At 42.6% G+C, this 26,452-nt stretch overlaps 1 protein-coding gene across 1 annotated transcript in view; it reads left to right on the top strand.

Moving 5' to 3' along the window:
• The window catches only part of CCHR4.PART0H17orf75 (chromosome chr4.part0 C17orf75 homolog), a 671,853-nt gene that overhangs the window by 337,625 nt on the left and 307,776 nt on the right, over positions 1 to 26,452 (top strand). Inside the window, exon 6 of the mRNA XM_044068053.1 lies at positions 20,815 to 20,934. Within this exon, the coding sequence (XP_043923988.1) occupies positions 20,815 to 20,934 (120 nt within the window). The remainder of the gene's footprint in view (positions 1 to 20,814; positions 20,935 to 26,452) is intronic.

Genomic DNA, 26,452 nt, shown 5'->3' with positions numbered 1-26,452 from the left:
GAGATGGGGTAAAGGTTTACACATCCACTACCTTATCTATGAGAGCTTTTAATTGCCTTTTTCATATGTTCCAATATCAGGATTATCTCTTAGAAGATTTACAAAAAACATTAGCTTGTCCTGATCCTTTAGACAGGAAGACTTTGCAGGAAGCTGTACATAACACTCAGCAAGTAAGCAATCACTTCCTGCAGTGTGGATATGATGCACTGGAAGCTTCATGTAGGGCAGCTATGACAGGGGCAGTGATGCGTGACATGCTTGGTTAAAAGATCAACCTCTACCAGATCATGTAAAAGCAAAACTTCTGGATGCACCTTTGGAAAAGAACAAGCTTTTTGGTGCAAATGCTAAGGATGTGTTAAAGACCATCGAAGAAAAAGCAAAATCAGTTCAGACTGTGAAAGATTTCCTCAGGTTCAACCCCCAGATTCAGTAGGAATTGGCCTTCAAAAACTGGTCCTTTCCTAATCCAGAAAAATTTCAAAGGGGTAAGAACAGGCGTGGCGAGGAAGAGGCCAATACAGAGGCCCTTACAGGGGCGCCAATGGCAGCCAGGAAACCAAAGAAGTGGCCAGGGGTTTCACCTGCCCAACAACCACAAACTCAATGACTTTCCTCTACTACCGCCTACCAGGGAACAACTAGAAGCTCCCTTGGCCGGCAAATTATCTCTGTTTGCAGAAAACTGGCACAGACTGACAAAGGACAAATGGATTTTGGACATTATAGACCGAGGGTACAGGTTTCATTTTCATACCTTACCAAGAAAACAAGGCATGCCAAGTCTACCACAACATCAAAGGGCAGAGGCTATCAAGCAAATCACTCTGCTGACTCGAATGAAAGCAATAGAAAGAGTTCCACAACAAGAACAAGAACAGGGGTTTTACTCAAGACTGTTCCTTGTTCCAAGAAAAGAATCTCAATGGAGACCAATACTGGACTTGTCCGCATTAAACACCTTTCTCATAGTACCAAAGTTCAAAATGCTGACTCTACAGCAACTCCTTCCCATGCTGGGCAAGGAGTCGTGGCTGATTACTCTGGACCTCAAGGAGGCATACCTGCATGTCCCTATCAGACACAGCTGCAGAAGATACCTCAGATTTCTTGCAGGGCCAGAGCACTATCAATTCTCAGCATTGCCATTTGGCTTATCTACTGCGCCCAGAGTATTTACAAAATGCCTGGCTTCAGTAATTGCTCATTGCAGGCTCCAGGGTATACAAATTCACCCGTACCTGGACGACAAATTGATGTTGACAAAAAACCTGGATTATGTCATACGATTACTTCAAGCTCTGGGATACATAGTCAACTTCCAAAAGTCAAGACTGCAGCCATCCCAGCAAATAATCTTCTTAGGAGCCAAACTAGACACAGCCTCTCAGATGGCTTACCTGACAGAAGACAAGCAAGAGAAGTTAACTCAGTACTTCAAAGGTTTAGCAAAACTCACCCAGATGACTGCAAGGAGATTCCTACAGGCCCTGGGTTACATGGCATCCTGCATTCTACTGGTTCCATTAGCAAAACTACACATGAGAAAGCTTCAATGGTACCTAAAAAGCATTTGGTCTCAACCCAGCAACAACTTGGAGACAATCATACCACTCATTCCATGCCTGCAAAAGGAATTCCTATGGTGGGCCTCGGTGAGCCAGGAAAACACAGGTATGTCATTCAAAAAACCACAGATAACACAGACCATGACTACAGACACCTCAGACCTTGGATGGGGGGCGCACATGGAAGGCAGGTGTATACAAGGACAATGGTCTCCAAAGGAAACACATCTGCATATAAACCAAAAGGAAATGCTGGCAGTAATGCATGCTATCGAGGCTTTTCAACACCAACTCCAGCAAGGCCATTTAATGATACGGACAGACAACACCACTGTGATGTGGTACATAAACAAGCAGGGGGGCACCCACTCTTACCCCCTTTGCAGACTGACAATGCAGCTTTGGGAGAAGTCTCTGAGCCTAAACATCCAGTTACAATCCCAGCTTGTTCCAGGAAAAGACAATGTGTTGGCGGACAGCCTAAGCAGGAATTTCACAGATCCACACGAGTGGAGGTTACATCCGAAGGCTTTCAGACAACTCACTGACATGGGGCAAGCCAGAAGTGGACCTATTTGCCTCTCACCTCAGTCATCTTCTACCAAAATTTTGCACAAGGTCATACCATCCAAAGGCTTGGAAAACAGATGCCCTTTCATTCAACTGGAACTCCCTAGCAATCTATGCATTCCCACCTCTGCCACTGATGACCTCAGTATTACTAAAGATCAAAGCAGAGAAGCCCAAGGGAATCATAATAGCTCCGGATTGGCCAAGACAACACTGGTACCCACTACTACGGAGCATATGTCACACCAGGTGGTGGGCCCTCCCTCAGTGGCCTCTACTTTTGACTCAACACAATTTCGAAACACTGCATCCAAACCTTCAGACACTGCAGCTAACAGCCTGGGAGATCCCATAAATAACTTCAGCTTATCTCTCTCCAAGGAAGTTCAGCGGATCCTAACAGAGGCTCGAAGACCATCCACCAGAAAGGTTTACTTAGCAAAGTGGAAAAGATTCAGCAATTGGAATACCAGCAAGGGACATGATGCATCATTACTGAACATCCCACTCATCTTGGAATATTTGGCAGATATGTTACAGAGCGGCCTCTCATATTCTTCAATAAAGATACATGCATCTGCTATTTCAGCTAGATACAACACTGATCCTCCTGTTTTCTCTCACCCCTTACTAAGACAATTCCTCAGGGGAATCAAGAACATTAGGCCACCAAGAAAGGCCCCAGTGCCAGCCTGGGACCTCAATTTTGTCTTAGAAAAACTGACTCTACCTCCTTTTGAGCCAGCAGCTTTAGTTGACTTGCAATTTCTCTCGTGGAAAACAGCTTTCCTGTTGGCAATTACCTCAGCAAGAAGGGTTTCGGAGCTACAGGCCCTAATGGCACTACCACCGTTTATTATTTTCCACAGAGACAGGGTTTCATTAAGGACCAACCCTACTTTTATGCCAAAGGTGGTATCTAGGGTTTCTCTAAATCAAGCCATTCATCTGCCTGCTTTCTTCCCCAATCCTGAGAATAAGGGGGAAAGACTTTTGCATACTTTGGACATTCATTGACAACTTCGATACTACCTGGACAGAACCAAGGCCAGTAGGAAGTCTGAACAGCTTTTTGTAGCTTACGCCTGCAGTCCAAGGAAAAGCAATTTCAAAACAGACTATTTCTAAATGGATTGGACATTGCATCAGATTCTGTTATTCCTTTCATGGGAAGACTGTTCCAGCCTATGTCAGACCACATTCCACCAGAGCTACAGCCACCTCTACAGCATTTTTAAGAGGGGTGCCTACAAAGGACATTCTAGAAGCTGCTACATGGAGCTCCGTGCATACATTCTCCAAACACTACAATCTCCCTCTATATTCTAGATCCAGAGCAGGCTTTGCTTCGGCAGTCCTGTAGGGTTTGATTGCCACTCCATCTCTTTCCTAGAGCATACCTCCTCCCCCAGCTAAGCTATGGTATTCTACCCACATGTTATGACTGCAGTTGCATTCTTGAAGGACATAGTACAGTTTTGTACCTACCATAAATGTAGATGTCCGATAGACATGCAACTGCAGTCATCCTCCCTCCATACCCCTCTATGCCTAGGGTCCACTCCTATCCCCCTTACTCTTAGCTGGGGATATCTGTTATGGTGTATTTGTTTTATTGCTCATGTATTTGTTTGGAATCCTGTTTTTGTCTTCCAATCTGATTACAGCCTTCCTTGGAGGGCACCTGGCATCTGGGGCAAGAAACACTGAAGAAAATGGCGTCGGCTGATGCTTATGTACTCCAGCCGCTCTGACGTCGGAGAGAAATGCGACATCAGCCGACGTCGGACCCAGACTTTGGAATCCGGCCGACCGAGGGCTGCCTGAGGCAGAACAACCCACATGTTATGACTGCAGTTGCATGTCTATCGGACATCTACATTTATGGTAGGTACAAAACTGTACCTTTTAAAGAAAATGGAAGACAAAGCTAAGTCTATGCAAACTGTTAAAGATTTCTTACAGGTGCAGCCACCTATATTCACTAGACACTGGCCTACAAAAAATTGGTCCTTTCCAGTGTCAGACAGAGCTCAAAGGGGCAAATCCAGATGCCCTAAGGGTTCCAGGTACCAGGCTCAAGACTCATACAGGTCAAAGCAATGGGGCACATCCACCTCCAAATCTGGAGGAGATAAAGCGCAAACCTACAGAAAGCAATCCCAATGACTTCCCTCTGCCTACACCAAGCACATATCTTTTGGCAGCACCCATAGGGGAAAAATTAGCACTTTTGCTCAAAATTGGCAGTTAATAACCCAGGGCAAGTGGATACTAAACATCGTATCACAGGGATATAGATTCCATTTCCACACTCTACCAATGGCAGATGGTTGGCCAGATCTGCCAAAAAAACAATGGGCAGAGGCACGGAAACAGGTTATGTCCCTCTTGGATATGGGGGACATTCAGACAGTACCAGAACAGGAAAAAAGGACAAGGTTTTTACTTGAGACTGTTCTTGGTACCCAGAAAGGACAAGGCCTGGTGGCCAGTAATGGACTTACCGATTTTGAACACATATCTGGACATTCCAAAATTCAAAATGCTCACTTTGCAACAGCTTCTGCCCATGCTGGGCAAGAATGCTTGGCTGGTGACTTTAGACCTAAAAGAGGCATACCTGCATGTCCCAATAAGACAGTCGTGCAGAAGATACCTCAGATTCAAAGCCGGCTTAATGCATTTGCATTACCAATTCTCTGCACTGCCCTTTGGCTTATCTACTGCACCCAGGGTCTTTACAAAGTGCCTGTTGCCAGTAATTGCATTTTGCAGACAAAGAAGTATTCAAATATATCCTTACTTGGACGACTCTCTCATTCAGGCAGAGAGCAAGTACACTCTTCTACGACACCTGGCATTTGTAAAAAGGCTTCTAACATGCCTAGGGTACAAAATTCTGCAGGCTCTGGGCTTCATGGCATCCTGCATTCTACTAATTCCATATGCAAGACTGCATATGAGGAAACTTCAATGGTACCGAAAAAGTTTATGGAGTCAACATTCAATGATTCCTCTCATTCCCTGCCTGCAACAGGAGTTTCTATGGTGGGCAAAGGCCTGTCACCAAAACATGGGACAGCCCTTCACTCTACCCCCTACCAGCCAAACCTTAACAACAGACGCATCAGATTATGCCTGAGGGGCCCACATGGCAGGAAGATGCATTCAGGGCATATGGGCACCAAATCAAATGCATCTACATATCAACCAGAAAGAGATGCTAGCTGTTCAAAATTCTCTCACAGCCTTCAACGACTTATTTCATCCAGGACAACTACTGATAAAGACTGACAACACCACAGTCATGTGGTATATAAACAAGCAGGGGGACACACACTCATACCCCCTTTGCAGACTAGCCATGGCACTATGGGACGCAGCTTTGACCTACCAAATAAATCTTCAAGCTCATTTCCTGCCAGGAAAACAAAACACTCTGGCAGACGATTTAAGCAGAAACCTTATGGATCTTCATGAGTGGAAACTAAATCCATAAGTCTTCAGCATAATAGCAGAGAAATGGGGGAGCCCAGACATAGATCTATTTGCCTCTCCTCAAAATGATCAACTGAAAAGATTCTGCACAAGGACTTATCACAGATGAGCATGGAAAGTGGACGCTCTATTCTTCAGTTGGCAAAACCCATCAGTTTACGCCTTTCCTCCTCTGCCGCTTCTACCCAAGGTCTTACTAAAAGTCAGACAAGAGAAACCAAGGATTATATTAATTGCCCTGGACTGGCCCCGCCAATACTGGTACCCAGTCCTAAGGAACTTGTCTCAATACCCAGCTTGGACCTTGCCTCAAAAGCCACAACTACTGTCCCAGCAAAACAATCAGATCCTCCACAATCAGCTACAGACTCTGAACCTGACAGCATGGCTAATCTTGTAATCATACAAATGACACCTCTCAGTAAAGCTGTGATGGATGTCATTTTGGAAGCCAGAAGGCCTAGTACTAGAAACTCTTATGTTGACAAATGGAAGAGATTCTGTGCTTGGAATCCAGCACAAGGAACTGATACAGCAGGACCGCATATTCCTCAGATATTGCAATACTTAACTGAGATGCTTGACAAAGGCCTATCTTTCTCATCGATCAAAATCCATGCCTCTGCCATTTTGGCTCATTACAATACAGAGCCACCAATCTTTTCTCATCCTTTACTAAAGCAGTATCTTAGAGGAACCAAAAATTTAAGGTCTCCTAGAAGATCACCATTACCTGCAATGGACCTCAGTTATGTGTTGGAAAAGCTCAGCCTGCCTCCATTTGAACCAGCTGCTACTGCTGTTGTAAAGTTCGTATCATGGAAGGCAGCTCTGCTACTAGCAATTACTTCAGCAAGAAGAGTTTCAGAGCTAACAGGCCCTCATGACTGTAGAGCCTTATATCCTATTTTACCCAGGCAGGGTGTCTCTGAGGACAAATCCTACTTTTATGCCTAAGGTCATTTCCAGTGTGGCTCTTAACCAAACAATTCATCTGCCAACTTTTTATCCAAATTCGTAGAACAAAGGGGAGAGAATCCTGCATTCTTTGGACGTACACAGACAGCTAAGATTCTACTTGAGCAGGACTAAAGCTCTAAGAAAAACTGAGCAATTACTAGTGTCATATGCTGCAGGATCAGAAGGAAAGGTCATTTCAAAGCAGACAATTTCAAAGTGGATAAGCCATTGCATCCGTTTCTGCTACTTACACCATGGCAAACCTGTTCCCAAGGGCATAAGGTCTCACTCCACCAGGGCTGCAGCTACTTCAGCAGCCTTTCTCAGAGGAGTACCAACCAAGGACATTCTAGAGGCTGCTACTTGGAGTTCTGTTCACACCTTTACAAAGCATTACCATTTGCCTCTCTACTCTTAAGTCCAGGGCAGGCTTTGCCACTGCAGTGCTGCAGGGCCTTATAGCCTCACCTAATGCTGTTTAGCTCCAGCCTCCCAACCATAGCTTTGGGATTCTACCCAAATTTAATGACTGCAACAGTGAAACACGAAGAACATAGTACAGTTGTGTACACTTACCATAAATGTAGATGTTCGAGTGTATTCACTGTTGCAGTCCAGGTTACCCTCCCGCCATTCCCCTGTCATTCTACAGTTTATCTTTCCTTCTCTATCTTCTACAACCTATGGGGTGTATTTGCTTGTAGATGAAGGTAAAGTTTATATTGATGCATGTATATAGTTATAAATATTTATAATATTGCTACCTTTTTGGGGGCACCTGACATCGGGGGCAAGAAAAACTAAAGAAAATGGCATTGGCTGCATGTTTTATACCCCTGACAACCTGACGTCATGGAAGAGAAGACTGCAACCGACGCAGGACCCAAGACTTTGGAATTCAGGCCGACTGAGGGCAACCTGCCAGCAGATTACCCAAATGTAATGACTGCAACAATGAATACACTCTAACATCTACATTTATGGTAAGTGTACACAACTGTACTTTATCCTCCCTCTAGCCCCCTGGCTTCTTTTGGCTATACCTCTATTATCCTTTACTATGCTTAAAAGCTTTTTGGTGTATTTGCTTTTTTGTTGGAGGTATAACCTTGGGAAAAAAAAAATATATATATATAGATATGTATATATAGATATATATATATATATATATATATATATATATATATATATATATATATATATATATATATATATATTATATGGTGGTGCTGCGCTAGCGTTGTCGCCTCACAGTAAGACGTTGTCCTGTTCGATTCTCAGCTAAGAGCGTCTTCTGTGTGGAGACATACGTGAATGGGCGTACCTTCGTTGAAGGTTGTGCGTCAGGGCCGGCAACTTGGTATGTAAAAATCTACTGCCAATCATTAGCGGACCGGAGTTCTGCTGTGGCGACCCCTAACCAGGAAAAGCCGAAAGACGCAACATATATATATATATATATATATATATATATATATATATATATATATATATATATATATATCCTTTTTTATTTTTTTTGTTTCCCATTATGGGGGCACCTGACATCTGGGGCAAGAAAAACTGATGTAATGGCGTCGGCTGCATGTTTTATACCCCTGACTACCTGACGTCAGGCCGACTGAGGGCTACTTCAAGCAGATAACCGAAATGTGATGACTGCAACAGTGAATACACTCGAACATCTACATTTATGGTAAGTGTACATAACTGTACTTTTCCAAGACAGAGATGGTCTTTCTTTCTCTCTCAAGAGTACATACTATCAGATTACATGTCAGAAAAATAATTGGCAGTACCATTTCATCTTGCTTGGTTCTTCATGCTCTAGGATCACTGTCAGCGGCAGCGACTTTAGTGTAGCCAGATTTCATATGAGAATTCTTCAATGGATGTTAGCCATACAATGGTTGATTCTTTACCAACACATGTCAGCACAAATAATACTCACTCAGGCATGCCAAGAGAGATCTCACTTGGTGGATTCACTCAGGTCAGGTTCTACAAGTCTGTCCATTCATTCTCCCTCAGCCCAAGACCATAGTGCTCATGGACGCTACCCAGTTGGGGTGGGGGTGGGGCACATTCTGCGGAAAATAGTTCAAGGCACTTGGTCCCCCAAAGAGGCCAGATTCCATATAAATGATCTAGAGAAGAGAGCAGTGCACTTAGCATTGCAAGCCCTCCAGAATGCTCTCCCTGCAGGGACAGTTGCTGTTCAAACAGACAACATGCCAGTAGTTTGGTACATCAACAAGCAAGAAGGCACCAGATCATACGCCTTATATCTAGAAGCACCAGGGGTGGCTCGTGGCATCGGGCTGCCGGACTGCAGCCCCCTCAAATTAAAAAAGAAAACAAAAAAAAAAAAAAAAGAAAACAAAAAAAAATTATTTTTTTAAATTTTTGCGGACTTCGCACATGCGCAGTAGTCCCGACTACCGTCGGTCTATGCGCATGCTCAAGGCAGTCCGACAGAGTCTATGCGCATGCTCAAGGCAGTCCGGCAGGACCCATAGAGGGATGCAAGGAGACGTCTGTGCACTTTTAAAGTGCACAGACACGCTGAGAGGATACATCGCATCCGGACTGCAGCAGCAACAGCCAGAACACTCTCGGGAGGGAGCTTGGGATCTCGTCGGGAAGGAGCTTTACTGGGATCTCGCGGGTCTTTGTGAGTATTGCGCGGGCAGGATATGGTATGGAGAACAGACAGGTAAGTGTATGGTGCATTTTACTTTGTGTTGGTGCTTGTAACTGGAGTTGTGTATGTGTTTGCTGGTGCTTGTAACTGGAGTTGTGTATGTGTTTGCTGGTGCTTGTAACTGGAGTTGTGTATGTGTTTGCTGGTGCTTGTAACTGGAGTTGTGTGTGTGTTTGCTGGTGCTTGTAACTGGAGTTGTGTGTGTGTGTGTGTGTGTGTGTGTGTGTGTGTGTGTGTGTGTGTGTGTGTGTGTGTGTGTGTGTGTGTAAATGCCCCAGGTGCTCATGGTGATGTGGTAGGGAATACCTCAGGCTTGAACCCTGTACCCTGTATGCAGGTGTTAAAGACTTGAGTTCCCTACCCACCACCATTTGTAAAAAAATTGCAGATTTTTGCCTCATATTTGATCTGAGCTGTTCCTCATAATATCTGTGGTTTGTAAATGTTGCAATGCTTGATATTTGATGGTGTAGTAGTAGCATTGTTGCCTCACAGCTGCAGGTTCTCAGGTTTGATTCTTGGCTGGGGTTCCTTCTTTGTGGGGTCCGTATCTTCTCCCTGTGTTTGTGTGGGTTTGCTTTTGTGTCCTCCCATGTTACAAAGACATGTCTGCATTATTTCTTCCTGGGCCTCTGCTGAAAATTGTTTTTTTGTTCCAAGTCAGACTGCCCTGATTAACAAATGTTAAATAAAATTGACAGGCATTTGAATTTCAGACTTCAGGTTTCAGAATGTTTAATTCCACGCAGATTTGATGGTGCAGTGGTAGTATTGTTGCCTCACAGCTATAGGTTTTCTGGTTTGATTCTTGGTTGGGGTGGCTTCTGTGTGGAGTCTGCATCTCCTCCCTGTGTTTGTGTGGATTTCCTCTGGTGCCCTGCCATTTTACAAAGACGTGTCTGCAGTATTAATTCCTGCGTCTCTGCTGAAAATTGTTTTTGTTCTGTCCGCAGTAAAATTGACCGGTATTTGAATTTCAGACTTCAGGTTTCTGAATGTTTAATTCCTTGCAGATTTGATGGTGCAGTGGTAGTATTGTTGCCTCACAGCTATAGGTTTTCTGGTTTGATTCTTGGTTGGGGTGGCTTCTGTGTGGAGTCTGCATCTCTTCCCTGTGTTTGTGTGGATTTGCTCTGGTGCCCTGCCATTTTACAAAGATGTGTCTGCAGTATTAATCCCTGCGTCTCTGCTGAAAATTGTTTTGTTCTGTCCGCAGTAAAATTGACCGGCATTTGAATTTCAAACTTCATGTTCTTCAGAATACATAGTAGCACAACCTTTTTTTCTAGCAATTTTCTAAGTTTATAAGATGAATATTTTAAATTTGTCCCTATTTTTGGGACTGTATTCCCCCATTATTGGCTTCGTCCAGGTTTTTGTGCTAAGGTTGACAGCTATGGCAAGAACTGAATTCACTGAATATGGACTGTAGAATTGTGCATATTTACTGATAAAGGTGCACTGTAGAATTGTGCATATTTACTGATAATGGTGGACTGTAGAATTGTGCATATTTACTAATAATGGTGGACTGTGGAATTGTGCATATTTACTAATAATGGTGGACTGTAGAATTGTGTATATTTACTAATAATGGTGGACTGTGGAAGTCTGAGTAGACTTTTTTATGATAAATGTTCTCAACTGGGCAGTTTTGCCATTATGGGTGCATATGTTTTGTTTCATTGCTTACTGGAAAAATGTTCAAAACAATTTTAAAACACCCTCTAACAAGTGTACTGTATTGTACAAGGAATATATTTTTTAGTACAATGAGGAAGGTGTATCAAAGAGCACATGTATGTTTCATATGCAAGGGGCCTATGATTCGAAAACAGCCCAAAATTAATCTTTATCTGCCACTGGCAAAATGTATTTTCTTTGAATGTGGGTTTCAATGCTGTTTCAATGAATGTGAGTTTCAAGGGCAGAGAAGTTTTAATGCTAAGTTTTCATTGTGAGACTGCATTGCTTTGTTTAACAGATGACTTAATGTTTGTGCTGTAAAATACAAAATAAAACTTTCAAATGAAGTCCAATCATTGAAGTAAAGCAGTATGCACATTAGTGTTTATGGTAAATGGAGTGAAATAGCCAAGTAATGGTTAATTGGAATGGCTGCAGAGGCTCCAGTTCAACCATTATTTTGTCAGGGGGGGGGAAGGGCAGCAAACTCAGAAAGGCCCAGCTGAACTATACCTCCCAACTGTCCAGATTTTCAAAGAATGAATAGATTTTTGCTTCTTATTTTTGGTTTGTTGTTCATAAAATTTGTAGTTTTAATTCCTAAATGATTTGCCAGAAGTCACTAAATAATAAGTTTCAGACTTCATAACCTTCATAAAAATGCATGTTAAAGTAAGAGCCGTTCTATCAACTGTCTCAATTTATACAAGAGCAATTTTTAGTACTGTTTATATGTGCCCCCAATATATTTGGCCTTGTTCAGATTTACTGCATTAACAGGTTGAGAGGTACATGCAAATAAATTGCTTTATAGAATTAGGCATAGCCAACCTCTCAACTGTCCCCAATTTTTGGCTCAAAATGTTGCTCTTCCCCTAATAATCCCTCCATAAAATAGCAATTTTGGAAGAAAACATGGAGGGTTTACAATTAAGAAATAACTGTAATAATCAAAGTTATAGATTACTTGAAATGCATGTAGATTCTTTTATTTTGTCAGCTGCTCAAGGTAGCAGTACTAATATTAAAGTGTCCCTTCTTTGACAGGTAGAAGCTGTATTGTGTGTCTATTTTATATTTTTGCATCACATTTTTGGTCCATTTTTCATAAAATTGTATTTTTTGGCAAATTAGTGACACATCACTAAAGACTGAAGTTAGAAAATGACAGACATTTGAGTTTCAGATTTTATACCCTTCAGAAAATTCATACTAATGCAAGACCTATTCTATTATCTTTCTAAGTTTATTAGAGCAATATTTAAAAATTGTCCTTATTGTTGTGCCTTTGTCCCACTTCTGTGTATGGCTTTGTCCAGATTTCTTGCTCTTGAGGTTGAGAGGTATGACAAATGTGTCAGGGCCATCACAGTCAGCCAGAGAGATTTCAAATTGTGACATGCTTGTTGCACCCACTCCCCATGTAGTGACTCTGGATGTGTCCAAGCAAGGCAAGGAGTAGTTGTATCTACCTTGGATGGGGAGGACACACTGCATAAGTACTACAGTGGCTTTTCATCTGTCCTTGATTTTGCAGAATGGTCTGGTTTCTGTCATATTTTTGTACTGTTGATTTATGCTTATTACTCAAAGTGCCTGTTGCTCTGTGTTTAAGTAGCAATGCTTTAATGACTATAAGGTAAGCTTGTCTGACATCGTAAGATGCAAGTAAGCTTTAATAAGCATACTGTTAAAGAATTGCCAACATTGAAAGCCTTTCTGTTGTTGCCATGCACAGAATACTTGACTAGATAATGTATAAGCCTTGGGTATTAAAGGACAGGATTCCATTATTTTAAAAAGCTCATTACACTTGTTGGAGACTTCCAGTCATCTCTACAGACTTTACCCATAAACTAAACAGAATGCCAATCATGTGTGGTCCATAACCTGTACAGTAATCCTTTAAGCAATGTATCTTGAGCTTGTTTCTTGTTTGCTTTTCATTTTTTACTTTTATCATGTTTTCCCCATGAAACAAGTTGTCAGGCAGCAGGTCTTTTTGGATAAGAAACATTTTTACAAGTGGGGGCATCACATAGATTTCTACTTTCAGCATGTTGCTTGGTACTTTAATAAAGCTGAATATATTATAATTAGAACTGCAGTGCAAGGAGAAGTGGTTTGAGTTGAGTGCTTCTGGTTTTTCTTATACTTGATTTTGACTGGCATTCCAGTAATGTATTTAAAAGTAATTTATTTTTCATGCCTCACAACCTTTTGTTTCCATCTAGATATTAAGTAAGCTGTCATGCAGCCAATGCATTGAAATATTTTTATTCTTCTACACTTATTTTTGTCTTAATTGGACTTTCATAATGATGGTTTGCCACCCAGGGCAGCGTATTTAATTAAAGTTAGTTTTTTGTGGTTTTGTGCATAGCTCCTCCCCTTTATGGCTGACCACACCCCTTCCCTTTGACCCCACCCATTCAGCGTCTCCTGCAGCCCCCCTGTGATTTGAAGTCACCAGCCGCCACTGAGAAGCACTCAAAGTGTAGCAATGGTTGATCTCATTCAACCGCTTTCGCATAGCAACACACATTGGGAAGTCCAACATGGTAGCAGACAAATTGAGCAGGTCCATTCTTCTACCTCACAAGTGGTCTCTCAACAAGAAAGCGACCAAAATAATCTTTTGCCAGTAGGGCCAGCCTTGCTGTGATCTTTTTGCTTCTCCCCTAAACAACAAATGCAGCAGCTACTTTGCCATAATCCCTCCACAGGGGGAATCACCGAGGGATGCTCTACTTCACGATTGGCCTCCCGGTCTGCTTTATGCTAACCTGCCGATTCCATTAATTCTGAAATTTTTGCAGAAAGCTGCCAAATTAAAGAGCAAAGTCATCCTCATTGCACCTTACTGGCCTCGACAGGTTTGGTTCCCCTTTCTCTGACCTCATCTACTTTACCAACCTTGGATTCTGGTTCCAATTCCAGACCTTCTGTCTCACCCAATAGGCATGATTCACCCAGACATCTCAAATCTTAAGCTTAGCAGCCTGGTTTCTCCAATTCTGTTAATAGCCAGGCAACCTATGCTCTCATCCCCGTCCGCCATATTCTTTTATCTTACCATAAACCCTCAACATGAAAGCTTTATTCAAGTAAATGGAAAAGATTTATTTACTGGGCACAACAAAATCATATTGATCGTTTTTCAGCTCCAGTACATAACATACTTGGATTTCTAGCTTTACTCTTTAAAGAATGGGCGAGCAATAGCTAATTTTCATATTGGATTTGAAGGTTCTTCAGTAGTCTCTGCTAAGCTGTGCAAAGCATTCTTTAGAGGCATTCTTCTTTTGAGACCACTATTTAAAGACCCAACTCCACCATGGGATCTAAACTTGGTACTACAGCCATTAATGCATTCCCCCTTTGAACCAGCAGCTAAATGGGACTTTAAATTTCTTACTTGGAAAAATGTCTGTTTAGTAGCTATTACCTCAGGTAGAAGAATTTCAGAAATTCAAGCCTTGTTTTCTAAACCTCCCTACTTGAGTTTTCATAAGGATAGAGTTGCATTACGAAACAATACTGCTTTCCTTTCCAAGGTGGTGTCAGAATCCAGCATCAGTCACTAGTATGCCAGTATTCTTTCCTAAGTTTGAAAACGGATGTAAATATATGTTGCATTTGTTGCATGTTCATGGACAGTCACATTTTTATCTGCATGGGACAAAAGAAATCAGAAACCCAGACCTTTGCAGATCTGAAATTGGGTAAACCAGTCACTAAAGTAACTCTAGCCAGATGGCTGATGGATTGTACTTCTTTTATCTGTAACAAATTGGGTCTTACCTTAACTAAACCTATGAGCCCATTTAACTAGGTCCATGGCAACTTTTTCAGTATTTATATCCAGGTTTTCCATGGACGACATTTGTGCAGCAGCAACTTGGGCAAGTCCCTCATACCTTTATCACTCATTACAAGTTAGATCTGGCCTTGAGAGGTAGAACATCTTTTGGTTCAGCTGTGCTCGGGAATATCCTACCTTAGAGTCCACCCATGGTTTTAGGTAGCTGGGGACTCTGTCCCAACAGTTGAGGATAGAATGAAAATTGACAACATTGAATAAAGAAGTTATGTGCTCTCCATAATGTTCCATCTGTGTTATCCATTTTCATTCTTCCTCATCTTCCCACCTACTAACCCCCATCCTTTGTTTCTGCAAACATCTGTTTGTATAAGAACACCACTGTCCTCTTGACTGAGCTCATGATACGTTTCCTCTATAGAACACATACATTGTTAAGTATCCTTTTATTTATATATATATATATATATATACGTGTTAATAGTTACCACTTTTGGTAAAATCATCGAACAAGATCTGAGGTATGTTAGGGATTGGTGCATCATGGGTAAGGGTGAAGCTCGAGAGCATTTTGGTTATCACGTATGTATATATATAAATATATACCTTTCCTGTAACTAGTGTAGTCCAGATTCAGATTTGCTGTATCCAGGACTGCAGGACTGTATGTAAGCTTCTGAGCCCCCCCACCCAAACTTTCTGTGTTGGAGGGAAGCCTTCTAGCTTATCAGTGTGAGTGGTAAGCACAAGGTAACCTATCTACCACATAAGGAGTGGTTCTGTCCCAGAAATTGTAGTTATTGGCTGTTTGGGCAGTTTTTCCATCTCTCAACTTTCTGATTTAAAAGCCTGCATTTGCACTTGTTTCCCTCCTTTCCTGTAACTAGTTTAGTCTAGATACAGATTCTTAGTTTTAGCACTTGAATTTGCTTATTCGTGATCAGCACTTGTAAGCACTGAATAACCTACTAATTACTACAGCACTCAACCTTCCTCATTACCTAGAGGAAAACAGTTTTGGTACTTACTTTCCCCACTTGCTTAGAGAAAAACAGCTCTTGTACTCACTTTCCTCACTTATCTAGAGGAAAATAGTTTTTTTATTCAGGCATGTCCAAGGGTGAACTCCCAATGTTCTCTCCTGTCTGTCTGATGAATATGGGCATCTTGGGGTAATGTAGAAATTGCCTCATGTACACAGACAACCCTCTGCTCCTACCACCCAACACTACAACCTGTGAGAGATGCACTTATCTAGCCAAACTGGAGGTAAAGCTCTCTCCAGTCCAGACTGAACTTGACAGTCAAGAGGAGAAGGTAAACACTTGCACCACACCACACTCATCACATAGTCTCACTAAATCTACACCACCAAAATCCACACATAGAAACTCAAAAAACATTTGCGGAGGGTCTCAATAGTAATCTGCTCAAGCAACAGAGACCAAAGTTGAAATGCAAGCAACCCCCCCCCCCCACCCAACACAACCCAAATGAAACATAGCCTGTAGACTCAGTGTGCCACTCAACCACAGCCAATAAGGCAAAACAACATACCCAACACACTAGTCATAGGTGACTCTATAGTCAGGCACATTGATGTCCCACTCACCAGGCTAAACAAGGAGAAGGTTACTGTCTGCTGCCTGTCGGCTGCCAGGATCCGCCACATAATCACACACTCAGGTCACTCCACAAGTACAAATATAACTGTCATTGTCCATGTTGGTCTGAACGACCTGAGACGTACCTCCCTGGACTACATGAAAAGAGACATTGAAGAGCTCTCCGATCTTGTAGCCCAGTCAGGTATGACCCTAGCCCTGAGTAGCATTCTGCCATTACCCAGAATGATGCCGCAGTACAAGGACAAAATGATTGACTTCAACAATTGGCTAAGCTTCTGGTGCCATTCTAAAGGGATCCAGTATCTGTCTGCCTGGGATGACATGGTCGACAGACCACGATGCTTTGCCAGAGATAGCCTGCACCTGTCATCCCTGGGATTCCGGATACTGGCTAAGGTTCTTGCCACCCCTATAGTGCCTTTTTTAGGCAAGGTTCAAATAACAAATTCACCACCGTAACAGGAACAGGCAAGCAAAAACTGAGGGTGATGCTACTCGATGGAGAACATAGATATCTGTGCAGTGACTGAGACCAGGTTCAAGACTCCAGAGAGCACCCCTGCACTACCAGGCTATAAGACATTACAAGGCTATAACTCATGCCACACTTTTCGGCCATGTAACCTGGACCGGAACACCAAAGGCAGAGGTGTGTCCATATTCATTAAGGATATCCACACCTCCAGGCTAGTTGCTCAGCATAATGCAGCCAAGGTTATCCAAGTGCAACTAACTCTGGGCAAAACTGCAATCCAAATTGTAGCTTGCTACAGATCACCCACCATGCCCCAGGATTCCTACTCCTCCTCCTTTCTTGATGTACTGGAAAATATTAGGGTTCAACCAAACACCCTAAAACTGGGCAATTTCAACTACTCCACCATTAACTGGGAAAACTACTCATGTACCAACTCCTTCACTCAACATTTTCTGGCATTCATAAACTCCAATGCCCTGGATCAACTTACCCACATCCCCACCAGGGGCAACAATATCCTAGATCTAGTCATTACCAACATGAGTGACCAGTGTTCCACATCTGAAGTCGATGCCTCATTGGTCCGATCCGACCATAAGCTAATTACCCTAGATATCCATATCCTGCCCCCACCCCCATTAAAGAAACCATGGTAAAATTTTTCTCCAAAGTCAACTTCATGCTTCTTAAGACAGAAGTGGTGAACTGCTTGGCACCCATGCAGATGGACAATACAGTTACGACTACTGAATCCTACACAATTGCACTTTATAAGCACTTACATGAGTGCATGGATCGTGCTATCCCAAACAGAACCAAGACGCTATCCTCCAAAGAAAGGAAGCCAATCTGGTGGTCCTCTGCCATAAACAAACTGTACAACAGAAGGAAGAAGCTGTTGCAAAAGAGAGTAAAATCTCATGAGTGGAGGAGCTCCCTGGTCAGCCTCCGTAAGAAGCTGCGATCCCTGATAAATTCCTCCAAAGCTAGTTATGAAAACAAAATCGCCACTGATTCTAAAGACAACCACAAAGCATTCTATAGCTATGTCAAGAATCTCAATGGCAACACTCAGATCTGCTCTGAGTTACAGCACAATGGCACTAAATATACAGACCCAACTGATATTGCCAACAGGCTGGCAGATAGGTTCAGTGCTAACTTTACCCCCTCTCACCCCCTAAAGAGCCCATCTCTATACCAGAAGAAAGCAAAGTTCCTGTAATCACAGCTGCACAGGTAAAAACCACACTCTCCAAAGCCAAGAACACAGCATCCATGGGACCAGACAGCATCCCAGGCTGCATTCTACATGAACTACAGAACGAACTGGCACCCCACCTAAGTACCATGTTCGGTCATAGCCTCACCTCAGGCTTTGTGCCTGCTGAATGGTGCACAGTGACGGTTATCCCACTCCACAAGGGGGGAGCCACCACGGACCCTGGGAATTACCGCCCCATTAGCCTGACGAGCCTGGTCTGCAAGGCCATGGAACGTTTCATCATGGAACTTATAAACAAAGACATTGGTAATCTCCAAACTCTGGACCCCACCCAGTTCAGGTTTGTAAAAGGCAGATCATGTCTCCTAAACCTGATAGACTTCTTTGAAGCAGTCACCAAAGCCGTAGACAAAGGTAAGGTAGTTCACACAGCCTATCTAGATCTTGCCAAGGCTTTCGACACCATCCCCCACTCTGGAATTATAGATAAATTCACTAAACTAGGTATAAATCCTTATGTCACAAGATGGGTTGCCATCTGGCTCACTGACAGAACCCACACTGTGAAAGTTGCAGACTCCAAATCTGACTACAGACCAGTGACAAGTGGAGTACCACAGGGTTCAGTCCTGGGTCCTCTCCTGTTTGGTATCTATTTCTCTGAAGTACATGGTATCTATTTCTCTGAAGTACAGGCTAACACAGAAGGTCTTTGGCTAATGAAGTTCGCAGATGACTGCAAACTAGGAGCCATAATTGAAACTCCTAACAATGTGGACATCCTACAAAAGGGCCTCACTGAGACAGATGCCTGGTGTCAAAGCCATGGCGTCAAGCTCAGTGCCAAAAAGTGCATTGTCATCCCCTTTGGTAAAAACTCTGTACCCATGAACTACAACATAGGCGGTAGTATACTTAACACCGAAAGTCTGATAAGAGACCTTGGGACTACGGTGGACTGTAGTCTCTCCTTTGATAATCACATCACCACAGCAGTCAGGAAATCCTTCTACGTGGCACACGTCATCACAAAAGGTTTCTCATCCAGAAAAAAAGCGGTCATTGTTCCCCTCTACTCATCACTCATTAGACCCATTATAGAGTACAACACCCCTTTTGGTATGTACCTCACAAGACATCTGCAACAACTGGAAAGGCTGCAGAAATACCTCACAAAGATGATTACTGGCCTCAAACAGATGCCCTACGCAGACCGTCTCAAAAAACTCCAGCTTTACTCCGTCGCATATTGCCTACTCAGAGGTGATCTCTGCCTAACATACAAAGCTGCCTACTCAGAGGTGATCTCTGCCTAACATACAAAGCTATGTCAAACCCAGAGCTGTTGGACATGCTCCACTTAAAGAAATCCCAATCCCTCCGAGCTACACGCTCTAGGGACCTAAACCTTGTCACCACAATAAACAGAACATGCTGGAGGGATAGATTCCTCTCCCAGAGACTTCCCATACTCTGGAACAGACTACATATCTATGTCAAACAAAGCTCCTCATTAGCACTCTTCAAGAAAAATCTTGATAATTGGATGGGAAATAGGAAATTCACCCCGGGGATCACCTCTGTGGCTCTGCTCGACAGTGGCACAGGAAAATAATTTTCTTGGGTGGCAAAAGCCAGGGTACCTTTTTGCCTGGGCTTGTATAGGCCCCAGGGCCGATAGCCTAGTACCTACATATGAACAAGCTTTAATAATGGCTGAGTCGGATCCAAGGATCTGACACAATCCCAACAGTTGAGGAAGAATGAAAATGGTCAATGCAGATGGAATGTTATGGTAAGTATATAACTTCTTTCTTCGATTGTATTTTATTGGACTCATTATAATTATGTATTTTTGCTTGTCATTTTACATTGTTGGACAGCTCAGCAGTTAGCATTGCTGCCCACACTTACTAGTTGTCCTTTTTGGTTCTTGACTTGAGTGATTTCTGTGCACAGTCTGCATGTCTTCTGTGTGCCCATTTCAGTTTTTGCAGGGTATTCTTGTTTCTTGTCATGTTCCAAAGACACTTCTGTAAGTGAATTGTTGATGTGCATGTGTGTCCACTGATAGTCTGGCAACCAACAAAAGGCCAAATACACTTCCTTTTAAAATAAAAAAAAAAAAAAAAGAAAGAAATGATTCCTCTCATTTCAATTTAAACTCCTTTTGTATGTTTTACTTACTAAATGTGCTCAGCTTTCATTTTATTTATTTAGTCTGAAATGTGTCTTTAAGATGATAGTGAGTTGGCCTAAATATATTGGAGTATATTTTTATTCATAAAATCTATTCTGTTAGATGCAGTGTAACAGCATATAGTCTGTCTAATGTCTTGCAGTTAAATGAAACCAAAATATCCTTATGGGAACTTTAAGTTTGAAAAAGATACATAATTTTCAGTCGGCTGCAGCCTGAAATTTTGCACATTATGTAGTGTCATATTATATCCAACTGCTCATGATGCAGCGTCATATAAACTAGTTTTAAACTAGTTTACTAGCTTTTTTTTTCTGATTGCTTAGATTTAATGCCCAGCAGGTCTGTCTGTGTAACTTTGTTTTGTATATTTGAAAGGGAGTAAACCCAACTTGAAGCTGCTGTAGACATGATGGTCTAGAGCCCTGCTTGACCTTTTAAGTTATATTCTGTGTTTTTCTTTTCTAGATGAACAACTTAGAATCTTGTGTCAGACCATATCTAACAAAGTGGTTTGAAGAATGTGTATTACATGTTCAGAGGGTTGCAGAGCTCTTTCAAACAAAAATTTCTATTTTACTACATGCGGTGAGTATTCGTTGCATTTTAATGATTTCTGTAAATGTAATTAGCTTCTTGAGTAGATTCTGGCTTCTTTTAAAAAGACTTTAACAGACTGCATTGGCATAGAGGAATAGAGCTCTGACTACAGCCCAGGTGACTGTAGTTCAGCTAACAGCTGGAGGACTTGATACATGTGGGGAAGATGGTAGTTCCTGTCTAGCTTACACCACTGTTCTAATGACAGGGCCTCGGTTGGAGATTGGAGGCCCTTTATGATTGGGGAACCAGTGACAGGAAGAGACAGACCTGGGCTACCAAGTTGGTGAAGTTGGCCCTTGCCACACGTGGGGGAGCAGCGATTCACAGAAAGGTTTAGGCAGCCCTTGCAGTAATGTAAGCCTTCACATCACCACTAGGAGTGGAGTTAGGCCAGAAAATGAAAAATGCTTACATTGCTGGTAGGCTGGCAAGAGCAAAACAACCTCACGGCTGTCTGGATGGTGGCCCCTTTGGATATTATAGTCTGATCAAAGGGAGGCTTAATGGTTGATATACATGGGGCAAAACTGGTACAAAGAAGTTTCATGAATCTTGAACTGTAGTAGTTATGAGATGTAAGCTAATTTTAGAAGGACAAAACAGCTTTTTAGAAGTTCACTATTGTGAGATATTAAAGTAAATAAATATTTAAAGATTGTGTGAAAGTGACAGCATATGTCATACTGGGTGATGATATATGAAATAAGTTTCCATAAACGGCATTTGCATCCATGGCAGCTGAGAATGAACATATTGCATTGTAAGTGGTATCTTCAGAAATGGCATAACCCAAGAACCATAGTGCTTTATGGCATCCTTCATTTACATTCCACACTGAAGAACAAGTTTATCACTACAACAGTTATTTGAAGACATCATAATTAGGCTATATGCAGCGTAGCTTCAGCCATCCATAATTCTGCTCTTATAGAAAACTTTCTCAGCAGTATTTTGGAAGATAAAGTGTATTTAGTCACATTTTCAGAATATATAATATTTTCCCTTGCTGTCACAGCTGCTGGTCTGCTTATTTCTATACAAATATGAGTATCTTGAGTTTCAGTTAAAGTGCTTCTTTCCTAGTGATTTACAGAGAGTTATTTTATTTTACTTCTAAATAGATAATGTTGATGGTACCCAAATCTGCAGGTGGCCATCATATTTGTGGAGACGAACAAGTATGAAGCTCCATATCTCAAGCTCAGGCTTATATTTGCAACTTTACCCAAGGTGAAGCAACCTTAGAACTAGTATGTTTAATGTAGGGGGTGTGCAGAGAAAGTCTTCACATGGCAATCTACAGGGGGCTGCAGATAAACTTGTTTGAAAAAGTCTGTATTTTCATACTTTCAGCCCTCATACTTTTACTAGGAGCAGAGATTTTTAGAGAGGGACTCTGCAAGAATCACTGGATATTCAAGCAGAGGAAAAAATGTGCACAAAGGAGGAGAGTACTCTGTGTTTGCACATCTAATGGTTGATATTCTCTTAACTTTTATTATGGAAACGACTAAGTGGATTGATATGCTATTATGGACTCTTCGGTGTTGTTCTATTCTAATGTTGCCGTATTTTTTCCATGAGGGAATCCTCCACCTAGGGAGACCCAACATTTGGCCAGTATGCAAGAGCTTTTAATTACTGCTAATATGTGAGATATCGCATGAATGGTTTAGGATTACGTCAACCATAAAAGTGACATCCTCACATACAGTCTTCAGAACTTCTCTGCCACAGTCTGAATGCTGTCATCGATCGTCAGATCTGTTTATCTGAGACGATTGCTGTTGGTCCAGTTTTCAGATAAGTGCTCATTTGGATTTTTTTCTTTTTTCTCTTGGTAATGCTTTCTGTTGGGGGGGTTTCAAGTCCTCCAGGAAAGGCAAGTGCCAGTGTGGGAGACAGATTCCACACAAGGATAGTCACGACCTGTGTCTCTTTTGTTTGGGGCCTTCGCATGACCATACATCCTATTCTGTTTGACAGGCCTTCATCCCTAAGACTCTATGTAGCCATCTTTTATCCGTTAAGATTTACTTAGAAAATCAGCGATGGAAACGTTTAGCTAGAGACATTATGGCGGGTACTTCTGGGACTTCTGTTGAGCCTGTGTTGAAGTGGAAGGCCACAAAGCTGAGGCCTGAATCTTCAGCTGCACCTTCTCCCTCTGATGTCTGTCTCGAGGTCATTGAAGACCCAGAGGTCCATCCGGAGGTTGGCTTGGGTTCTTTGGTGGGTACCGCATTGGGCACTGTCAAGGAATCCACCTTAGACACGTCCTTGGAGGCCTTGCAGATGTCCACATTGGACAGTCGGGGGGAGCCAAAGCTCATTATTTAGGAAGGCCTTAGGGGTATCCCTAAGATACTAGTTAGGGAGGATATCCCCACTAATATTATTGAGTACAGGCCCACGTCGGGTCCCTCCATTTTTCCTCAGGCTGCTGTGAGTTTAAAAAAAGAAGTAGAAAACTGAGCACATTTCTGCACCTAAGGCTCTGCAATCCAATTGGGAAACTTTTTCTCAAGGCTTGCTTAGTGCACTCATAGCTCTTAAGCCTCCTTCAGCTAATCCTGTTTCTCCTTTAACTTGTTCTCCACTCAAGAGAGTTAAGGTATTGGAATCATCGGAGGATGGGGGTTCTTCCGAGGATGTGTCCTTGGCGTACTCCACTCAAATTCCATCTCCCCCTTGAATATTCTTCCCCTGACGAAGAGTCTAAATGTGCAGATTCTCCAGTGGAAGAGATCACATTTGAGGAAACCTTAGTTAAATTGAGGGAATTCTTTAATGGGGACTACTCTCAGATTTTTGATGTTCAGAAAAGATGTTACGATCTTTTGTAAATGAATTCTCCTTCCACTTCTGATGTAGCTTCAGTCTTACCAGCCTTTTTGGATGCATTTTCTTTAGCATCTAAGGCCCTACCCCTAAAAGGCCTGATTGGTTTTATAGACTACCAGAAGAGTGTACATTTCTGTACAGATATCCTTCAGCAGATCCCTGTGGTGGTTTCCACTGCTTATGACAAAACTTCCTGACTATTGCCATCTACCAAGCTTCTCCCTTAAGATAAGGAGAGCAAGACTATGGAAATAATAGGGAAAAGTTTATACTTCTGCCACCTTAGCTTTCCGTGCTATAAATTACCAAACCCATATGATCAGATGTGCTTTGGCTTTTCTTTCTCAAGCTTCTCAAGCAATTTCTCACCTCCCAGATCATGATATTAAAACTCAGCTGATGTCTCTTTTAGGAGGTTCTTCTCGGGTAGCTTGCCACATATTAACTGCAGTTGTGATGTATCAGAAGCATCTTCTAGAGCAGTTGTATCTAGATCTTTCGTAGGTGATATTCCTGGTTGAGGCTTCATCCACTTCCAGATGATATCAAAGCAAAATTAATGGATGCTGCTTAGACAGTAGTGATTTGTTTGGGGCTGCAGCTGCAGATTTGTTTAAATCTTTGCAGGAGAAAGGTAAGGGACTACAGGACTTAAAATGTATCTTTGTTTCTTCTGTTTGCAAATTTCAGAGGAATTATCCCTCAGACATTTTTTTGGAAACAAGCTCGCCTACCCACTTCTAAAAACAAAAAGGGAGGTAAGAGAGTTCTTCAGTCTAAGCCCTCTCAGCCAGTTCCTGCCCAGAAGCACCCCTTTTCAGACAAGCCAGGTAGTCTATGACTACCACACTCATCTCAGCCTTGTTCCTTTTTCATATTTCCCGGTCTCTTTCAGTTTGGGAAGCCATTATTCAAGACTCATGGGTTCTTTCTATTATCAAACAAGGGTACTTCACATACCTCTCAATTGTACAGATTTTCACAAACTGTCCAGATTTTTGCCTCATATTTTTGGTCCATTTTTCATAAAATTGTGGTTTTCTGCCAAGTTAGTGACAAACCACCTCAAGACCAACTGCATCTATTTCCACTGGTGCTTCAGGAGTTGCTACATCAGGGAACAATTCAAGAAGTTCCTGCACCCCTCAGAGGAAGAGGGTTTTACTCCAGGATGCTTCTCATACCTAGAAAAGATGGCCCATGGAGACCCATTCAGGATCTTACTCACCACAATATTTTTCTGAATGTTCCAACCAGGTTTTCCTTGCAAACCTTGGATGTTCATCGTGTTTCACTGTTGCAGTCATGATTGTAGGGTTCTCCCCTGCCGGCAGGCAGTCCTCGGTCGGCCAGAATCCCAAAGTCTGGGTCCGGCGTCGGCTGTTCAGCCATGCTCCCTGATGTCAGAGCGCCAGGAGTACAAAGCTGACAGCCGACGCCATGTTCTCCAGTCTTTCTTGCCGTGCGGTGATAGCAGTTCGCAAGTGCCGGTCGGCTGACTCCTGACAATTTTTTTTTCTGAACAAACTTCAGTCCGAAGACTTTCTTCTCCTACTCGAAGCTAAGTACCCCGTTGGGGAAACTTTTTTCTTGCTCCAGTCCAATGTCAGAAAAAGTTAATTGTATTTCATGTGGGAAGCAAATACCTCATAAGGATTTTCATTCTTACTGTATTCCTGTAGGCCCTGACCACGACGTAGCTAGTTGTCGGTTTTGTGCTAGATTCAATCAACGTACAATTAAACGAAGGTACGATTTTGCATTTCATTACTTCAGTAGGCGTTTTAATTACAAAATGTCATCGGATACGGTTCCGGCTACCGGAGTTCACAAACGACGCAAGGACAAAGACAGGCCTCCGAGGTCCAAAGCAGACGATATCGTTCAAGCAGAGCCAGCTTCAGGTTCAGCCGTCGTCAGTGAGGCGCTTTTGCAGCCCCTGTCGTCGGCCATTTCAGAACCGATGGCTGAAACGGACTCCCACGAGGATCGAACTAGGCCTTTGAATATTTCTGTTGCAGGACCTTCGGACAATGCTCCTTTGGATGGGTCCGGAGCCGCTGTGCAGGTACCGGCTTCCGAAGGGGTTTTCAGGCCTACTCAGCTTCTAATAAAGGCAAAGCCAAAGACAAAGGCAAAGACTCCTTCCAAATACCCTAATATAGACTGGGAACACTACTCAAGCCCAAACACCCTAGCCCAAAAGTTCCTGGAATTTATAAACTCAAATGCCATGGAACAACTAGTCACCATCCCCACAAGAGGAGAAAACATACTTGATCTCATCATCACGAACATGGGAGCACAATGTTCAACACCGGAAGTATACCCCTCACTGGTGAGATCAGATCACAAACTAATCTCGCTGGAGGTCCTCATCCCACCCCCACCTGAAATAAAAAAGACCACAGTAAAGAACTTCTCGAAGGCCGACTTCACACTTCTAAAGACTAGTGTGGTCTCCTTTAAGGCCCCGAGCCGGGAAAACAGTACTCAAGCCGCTGAATCACTTACAAATGCCTTCTACCAGCACCTGCAGGACTGCATGGATAAGGCAATCCCAAGCAAAACAAAGACTCTTTGTACCAAAGGCAAGCGTCCAGTCTGGTGGACCCCAGCCATAAACAAACTCTACAACAAAAGGAGGAAGCTACTACAA

Source organism: Protopterus annectens, chromosome 4.part0, assembly GCF_019279795.1.
Source record: "Protopterus annectens isolate FY-2018-M chromosome 4.part0, PAN1.0, whole genome shotgun sequence".
Taxonomy (NCBI): Eukaryota; Metazoa; Chordata; order Ceratodontiformes; family Protopteridae; genus Protopterus; species Protopterus annectens.
Note: the sequence above shows the minus strand (reverse complement) of the source record. Positions and strands in the feature narration are given on the sequence as shown.